Source organism: Pyrgilauda ruficollis, unplaced genomic scaffold (genome assembly GCF_017590135.1).
Source record: "Pyrgilauda ruficollis isolate IOZ18807 unplaced genomic scaffold, ASM1759013v1 scaffold1143, whole genome shotgun sequence".
Lineage (NCBI taxonomy): Eukaryota > Metazoa > Chordata > Aves > Passeriformes > Passeridae > Pyrgilauda > Pyrgilauda ruficollis.
Window position 1 is genome coordinate 1 of NW_024509689.1, and position 7744 is coordinate 7744.

At 63.2% G+C, this 7744-nt stretch overlaps 2 protein-coding genes across 2 annotated transcripts; both read right to left on the reverse strand.

Annotated features, from left to right (window-relative positions):
- Positions 1 to 472: 472 nt before the first annotated feature.
- On the reverse strand, positions 473 to 3810 carry LOC121360540 (coiled-coil and C2 domain-containing protein 1A-like). Its single transcript, XM_041480440.1, has 10 exons — positions 3766 to 3810; positions 3371 to 3445; positions 3045 to 3192; positions 2869 to 2972; positions 2493 to 2555; positions 1729 to 1866; positions 1084 to 1377; positions 959 to 1004; positions 779 to 853; positions 473 to 705 (listed from the first exon to the last, which is right to left on the reverse strand). The coding sequence occupies exons 2-10, from the start codon at positions 3419 to 3421 to the stop codon at positions 473 to 475; spliced, it is 1152 nt and encodes a 383-aa protein (XP_041336374.1). The 5' UTR covers positions 3422 to 3445; positions 3766 to 3810.
- Positions 3811 to 5874: 2064 nt separating this feature from the next.
- LOC121360546 (nanos homolog 3-like) lies at positions 5875 to 7091 on the reverse strand (the record flags this gene model as incomplete). The annotated part of the gene is made up of 3 exons (XM_041480453.1): positions 5875 to 6049; positions 6574 to 6911; positions 7038 to 7091. Coding segments are annotated over 2 exons (359 nt in total), but the record flags the coding sequence as incomplete, so codon positions are not given.
- Between the last annotated feature and the right edge of the window lie 653 nt (positions 7092 to 7744).

A 7744-nucleotide genomic window follows, 5' to 3' on the forward strand; every position in this document is an offset into this window, starting at 1 on the left:
CTGGGACTGGGATCTCAGCTCTGGGATGCAACTCTGGACAGGGATCACAGGACTGGGACCCCAGCTCTGAACTGGGATCACGGATCATGGGACTGGGACTGAGATCCCCGCTCTGCCCTGGGCCCCCATCCTGGGATCCCAGCTCTGGACTGGGATCACAGGACAGGGATCACAGGACTGGGATCCCAGCTCTGAACTGGGATCATGGATCTGGGACTGGGATCATGGGACTGGGACTGGGATCACTGGTCTGGAATGCAGCTCTGGGCTGGGATCACAGGACTGGGATCTCAGCTCTGGGATCCCAGCTCTGGACAGGGATCACAGGACAGGGATCACAGGACCGAGATCCCAGCTCTGGACTGGATCATGGATCTGGGACTGGGATCACAGGACCGAGATCCCAGCTCTGGACTGGATCATGGATCTGGGACTGGGATCACAGGATCTGGGATGCAGCTCTGGACTGGGATCACAGGACAGGGATCTCAGCTCTGGGATCCCAGCTCTGGACTGGATCATGGATCTGGGACAGGGACCCCGCTCTGCCCCGTGCCCCACGCCGGGGTCCCGCTGCTCCCACCTTGAGGATCCTCTCGTGCATCCTGGCCTTCCTGGCGTCCCCGCTGGCCCGGGCCTGGCCCGCGGCCACCCGGTACCGCTCCATGCGCTGCTCCAGCGCCTCCCGCACGTCCCGGGGCGCCTCTGGGGGGGAAACACCAAAATCCCAACAAATCCCCCTTTTCCTGCCCGCTGCCCCTGCCAGGAGGGAGCTGACCTGGGCTGGAGGCCGGTGGATCCTTCCCTGGTGGATCCTTCCCTGGTGGATCCCTCGTCTCCTCAGCCTGGGGATCTGCAGGAAAGGAACACCCAGATCCCACCAGGACCCCCAAAACGAGGGGTTTCTACCCCAAAATGGGGGTCCCACCCTTTCTTTCCAAGGGGGTCGGGGTCTCACCGGCGGCAGGGCCTCGCCCCAGCGCCTCCAGCTGCGCCTCCAGCCTCTGGAAAACCACAGGGAAGACGGGAATTTTGGGGAAGCGGAGGGGATTTTGGGGGAGATTCCGGCAGTTCTGGGGGTACCTTGGCCGCCCTGAAGTGGCCCAGGGCGGTGGCGTTGTCCCCACGGCGTCTGGCCAGCACGGCCTCCCTCTGCAGCTCCTGCAGGCGCAGGCGGAGCGCGGGGCAGGGGTCCCGGGGGGGCTCCGGGGCTGGGGGAGGCCCTGGAGGGGCAGGGGGCTGCACGGGGGGCTCGGGGCTGGCGGGGGGAGGCAGCCCAGGGGTCCCCCCGGGCTTGCCCAGAGCCACAGGAGGAGGAATGTCAGCGCGGTCGATCGGCTTGCCGCTCCGGACAGAGCGCAGCAGCTGCTCCAGGGTCTGGGGAAAAAACGGGGAGAATGGGGAAAATCGGGGGGAAATGGGGGGAAAAACGGGGAGAATGGGGAAAATCGGGGGGAAATGGGGGAAGAATGGGGGGAAATGGGGAAATAATGGGGGAAAATGGGGTGAGAGATAAAACTGGGCTCAGGACTAGGAAAAGTCAGATAAAACTGGGCTCGGAATTGGGAAAATTCAGATAAAACCGGGCTCAGAACTGGGAAAACAGCACAAAACTGGCTCAGGAGTGTGACAAGCTGCTCCGTTTCGGGACCCCAGCAGGACCCGGGGTATCCCCGGGTTGATTTAGGGGCAGATCGATCCAGTCCGGCTCTGAGGGGCCCGGCTCACCTTGAGGCCGCGCTGGAGGCGCCGCAGCCGCGCCCCGTTCCCGTTCCCGTTCCCGGTGCCGGCGGTGCCGAGGGCGGCCCGGTAGAGCTCCGCCCGCTCCTCCAGCTCGGCCAGCAGCGCGCCCGCGGGGCCGGGATCCTGCGGGAACAGCGGGAGCGCCGGGAATACCGGGAATACCGGGAGCACCGGGAATACCGGGGACACCGGGGACACCGGGAATACCGGGAACAGCAGGACACAGGGTCACTGGGAACAGCGGCAATACCGGGAGCACCGGGAACAGCGGGGACACCGGGAATACCGGGAGCACCGGGGACACTGGGAATACCGGGGACACCGGGGACACCGGGAACAGCGGGGACAGTGGGAACATCGGGAACAGCGGGACACCGGGAATACCAGGACACAGGGTCACTGGGAACAGCGGGAACAGCGGGGACAGCGGGAACACCGGGAATACCGGGACACAGAGTCACTGGGAACACCGGGGACAGCGGGAATACCGGGAGCACCAGGAACAGCGGGAATACCGGGAGCACCGGGGACAGCGGGAATACCGGGAATACCGGGACACAGGGTCACTGGGAACACTGGGAACACTTGGAGCACCGGGAACACCGGGACACGGGGTCACTGGGAGCACTGGGAGCACCGGGAACACCGGGAATACCGGGACACCAGGAACACCGGGACACGGGGTCACTGGGAGCACTGGGAGCACTGGGATGGCACAGGGATGTCCCCTGGGTGCAGCCTGGCCGTACCTGGGGGGTCTCTGCCTCGTCTGCGCTCCCCGGCCCCTCCTGCAGCACCTCCTGCAGCTCTGCCTGCACGGGGGCCGGGAGTCAGCCTGGGCGGGACCCCAAAACCCGCTCGGGGACCCCAAAACCAGCTCAGGGGACCCCAAAACCCGCTCGGGGACCCCAAAACCAGCCTCGGGGACCCCAAAACCCGCTGGGGGACCCCAAAACCCCCTCGGGGACCCCAAAACCCCCTCGGGGACCCCAGAACACAGCCTCAGGGACCCCAAAACCCGCTCGGGGACCCCAAACCCACCTCGGGGACCCCAAAACACAGCCTCGCGGACCCCAATACCATCTTGGGGACCCCAAAACCCAAGCCCAGCACCTCCCCCCTCACCAGCAGCTCCTCCTCGTTCTCCAGATCTTCCTCCCCTTCCTCCTCCTCCTCCTCCGGGGGGTCCCGGAGGCAGAGCCGGGCCAGGGCCTCCACCGCTGCCAGATCTGGGGGGGAACGGGGGGGGGATCACAAACCGACTTTGGGGGGCAGTTCGAGGGGAGGGGAGGGGGATTTACCTCGCTGGGGGGGCGAGGGTGGCTCCCCCCGCTCCGGAGCCTCCCTGCCCCCCAGCAGCAGCAGCAGCTCCGCCTCCAGCGCCGCGTCCCCGGCACCGCCGGCACCGCCCGGGCTGCCCCCGGCACCGGGATCCGCCAGCAGCCCCATCTGGGGAGGGGGCGGCAGCGCTCAGGGGACCCCCCGGAGGGAATCCAGGGACCCCCCGGAGGGAATCCAGGGACCCCCAGGAGGGGATCCAGGGATCCCCCAAAGTGCTGGAGGGGAGGAGGGGAGCTTGGGACCCCCCGGCAGCCAGAGCAGGGGGTCCCGGGGGGGTCACACGCACCTGCCTGGCCATGGCCGCCCCCCGGCCCGGGGCCCTCCTGGCTCGGCTCATGGCTCCGCGTCCCGCCGGGCCGAGCTGGGGAGGGGGAACACGGGCAGACCCCCGCCCTGATTTAAACCCTCGGCTTCCCACGAGCCCCTCCGAGCCGCCTTTAGCGCCCCGATCCCCCTCAGAGCCCCCCAGAAATCTCGGCGCCCCCCGCTCCTCACAAGGCCCCGGGCGCGCCCCACAAGGCCCCACCGCGCCTTTTGCCGCCTCCCAGAGCACCCCACAAGGCGCCGTCACCCCCCAGCTGTCCGCAGGCCTCACCCCCCGATGCCGGTGCTGCCGTTTATCCCGGTTTAACCCGTTTTGTCCCGGTTTATCCCGGTTTGTCCCGGTTTATCCGCACTCACTTCCTGCTCCGCCGGCCGCTGTCAACACCTCGCGCTTTACAGCACGGAGATCCTGCCGGGATGGATCCCAAGATCCCAGCAGAGGGAAAAACTCCCCAAATTGGGGTTAACGTGATTTTACAGGAAGGGAGAGATGAGAAAATTGGAGGTGGCAGAGCACTGGGATCACCAAAACAGGGCATTTCCGATGGGGTGGAAGAGAATCATCTGGAATTACCCCAGCTGGGAATTTTGGAAGCAGATGGGGCAAGAGAGGATGAGCTGGAGTCACCAAAACCAAGAATTTTGGATGGGGCAGGAGAGAATTGTGGGGAATCGCCAAAAGCGGCAATTTTGGAGGTGGATGGGGCAGGAGAGGAGCAGATGGAGCCACTAAAAATGGGAATTTTTGGTGGAACAGCAGAGGATCAGCTGGAATTACCAAAACCAGGAATTCCTGAGGCAGATGGGGCAGGAGAGGAACAGCTGGAGTCACTCAAAATGGGAATTTTGGATGGAATGGGGCAGAACCAGCTGGAGTCATCTCAGCTGGGAATCTTGGAGGTGGATGGGGCAGGAGAAGAGCAGCTGGAGCCACTAAAAATGGGCATTTTTGGTGGAACAGCAGAGGATCAGCTGGAAACACCAAAACCAGAGATTTTGGAGGTGGATGGGGCAGCAGAGGAGCAGCTGGAATCACTAAAAATGGGAATTTTGGATGGAACAGGAGAGGATCTGCTAGAAACACCAAAACCAGAAATTTTGGAGGTGGATGGAGAGAAACATCCAGAGCCAGTGAAACCAGGAATTCCAGAGGCAAATGGGGCAGGAGAGGAGCAGCTGGAGCCACTGAAAATGGGGATTTTTGATGGAACAGGAGAGGAGAAGCCGGAGCCACCGAAAATTGGAATTTTGGGTGGAACAGGAGAGGAGCGGCTGGAATCAGCAAAACCAGGGATTCCAAAGGCGTTTGGGGCAGGAGAAGAGCAGCCAGAGCCAAACTGGGAAATTCCCAGCCTGGGAATTTTGGGTGGAACAGGAGAGAACGAGCTGGGATCACCAAGACCAGGAATTCCAGAGGCGGATGGGGCAGCAGAGAAGCAGCTGAAATCACTAAAAATGGGGATTTTGGATGGAACGGGAGAGGATCCGCTGGAATCATCAAAACCTGGAATTCCAGAGGCGGATGGGGCAGCAGAGAAGCAGCTGAAATCACTAAAAATGGGGATTTTGGATGGAACGGGAGAGGATCCGCTGGAATCACCAAAACCTGGAATTCCAGAGGCAGATGGGGCAGCAGAGGAGCAGCCAGAGCCAAACTGGGAAATTCCCAGCCTGGGAATTTTGGGTGGAACAGGAGAGAACGAGCTGGGATCACCAAGACCAGGAATTCCAGAGGCGGATGGGGCAGGAGAGGAGCAGTTGGAGCCACTGAAAATGGGGATTTTGGATGGAACGGGAGAGGAGCAGATGGAATCACCAAAACCAGGAATTCCAGAGGCGGATGGGGCAGCAGAGAAGCAGCTGAAATCACTAAAAATGGGGATTTTGGATGGAACGGGAGAGGATCCGCTGGAATCACCAAAACCTGGAATTCCAGAGGCAGATGGGGCAGCAGAGGAGCAGCCAGAGCCAAACTGGGAAATTCCCAGCCTGGGAATTTTGGGTGGAACAGGAGAGAACGAGCTGGGACCAGCAGAGGCGGGGGGCTCTGGAGCCCACGAGGACACGGCGAGGGACGCGGCCCCCGAGGGAAGCCCGGAGGTGGCGGACGCAGCGGGAGAGGGGCAGGAAGGTGCCCTGCAGGGGGGATGTGGCACTGGCATCGCCCTGGGGACGGACACGGGGTCACCAGGCGGTCCCCGAGGTGCCCGGAGCGGTGGAGGGGGCGCAGAGAGCAGGAATTGCCAGGGTGGCAGTGCCAGGATGGCCACAGCGGGGTCAGAGCCAGTAGCCACCGGCACCGAGCCCCAGCGGGAAGGGACCAGCCCAGAGCTCCCAGCGGAGAAGGTACAACTGGGATGGCCCCAAACTGGGACCCAGAGACCCCTCCCCATCCCAAACTGGGATCCAGGGACCCCTCCCCATCCCAAACTGGGACCCAGGGACTCCTCCCCATCCCAGAAACTCAGAACCCAAAACTCAGAGCTGGCCCCGCTGGCAGCACCCAGATCTGGGGTGCCACGACTCCTGCGGGTGCCACGGCGTCGGGAGGCGGCACAAACTGGGCAAACTGGTCCCAGTGGAGCTCCAAGACTGGTCCCAGTCGAGCTCCACGCCGTAGTCTCATCCTCTGGAGAAGTCCCTGGAAGAGAAGCCAGGAGAGAGAGGCAGGAGCACCGGGAGGGAAGCAGCAGCATGTACCCCATGGTTAGTGCCAAATTCCTGGAGGGATTCCTGCAGGAATCCCGTCCTGGATAAATCCATGGCTCCTTCCTTCTTGTCACTTGTTTCCCAGTGCCTCCTCCTTCCTTTAGCTCTGGCTCCTTGGTGAGATTCCCGCATGGAAATCCTGTTCCTGCCTAAATCCAGGATCTGAAAACCCTCAGTACCTGCACGGGGACAGGGGATCTTCCATCCTCCGGTGGCTTCCCAGTGTCACCTGCCACCAGTCTGCTGGTGCCCTCCCCTTGAGAGCTCTGATTTCCTGATGAAATTCCTCACGGGAATCTGGCTAAACCCATCTTTGGATGTGCCACCCTATCGCTGGGACACCCCAAACCCGCGTGGGGATGTGGCATCCTCCATCCCTGCTCCCCCTTCCCTCCATCTCGAGATTCCTCACGGGAATCCCAATCCAGGGCGTGGCACACCCGGCCCCAGCGGTACCTGCGCGGTGACACAGGCTCCTCCGTCCCTCGGCTACATGCTGGCGTCCCTCGGCCTCCTCCTGGCGCCGCCGGCGGGCGCGGGGCGCGCGTAGACGGACGTGTAGCCGCGGTGCGTGCGGGGGCAGAAGCGGCGCGTGTGGGCCTGGTCCTGCGTGGCGCCGCACTGGGGACACACGTAGCTGCGCAGCACCGGGCACTGCAGCCGGCCCTGGGCGTCCCGCAGGCTGTGGCTCTGGTACACGCCCGGGGCCTCGCCGTTGTGCTGGCAGAACGAGCACGCAACCGGCGCCGAGCACGCAGGGGGTCCCACGGGAGGAGGTGGTTCGGCACACAGAGCTGGTCCCACATGTGGAGATGGCCTGGCACGTGGAGCTGGTTCGGCACACAGAGCTGGCACGGCACATGGAGCTGGTCCCACATGTGGATATGGCCTGGCACACAGAGCTGGTTCGGCACACGGACCTGGTCTAGCACACGGAGCTGGTCCTACATGTGGATATGGCCCAGCATGTGGAGCTGGTTCGGCACACAGAGCTGGCACGGCACATGGAGCTGGTCGAAAAAAACCCCTTTTGGGGTGAAAAATGGGGAAAAAGGGAAAAAACTGGGGGGGGGAGGGTCCTGGCCTGGCTGAACCCCAATTCCCCCGGATTTGACCCCAAAGCTGCTCTTGTCCCGGGCTGGGAAACTGTGAGACCCCAGGTGTGCGTGGGATGTCCCCAGATGTCCTCAAGTGTCCCCAGGTGTCCCTGGATGTCCCCAGATGTTCCCAGGTGTCCCCCAGGTGTCCCCAGGTGTGTACTGCCATGCCGTGCCCCGTTCCGTGGTGGTGTCACCCCTGTCACTGCCATGCCCTGCCCTGTTCCACGGTGGTGGCACTTGTGTCACTGCCATGTTGTGCCCTGCAGTCCCACACTGGTGTCACCCGTGTCACTGCCATGCCGTGCCATGCTGTGCTGTTCCACACTGGTGTCACCCGTGTCACTGCCATGCCGTGCCCTGTCCCATGCTGGTGACACCCCTGGGGTGTCACTGCCATCCCTGCTCTGCCCTGCTGTGCCGTGCCGTGCCGTGCTGTGCTATTCTGTGCTGGCGTCACCCATGTCAGTGCCGTGCCAGTGTCACTCCTGTCACTGCCATCTCTGCCGTGCCCTCCCGTGCCGTGCCGT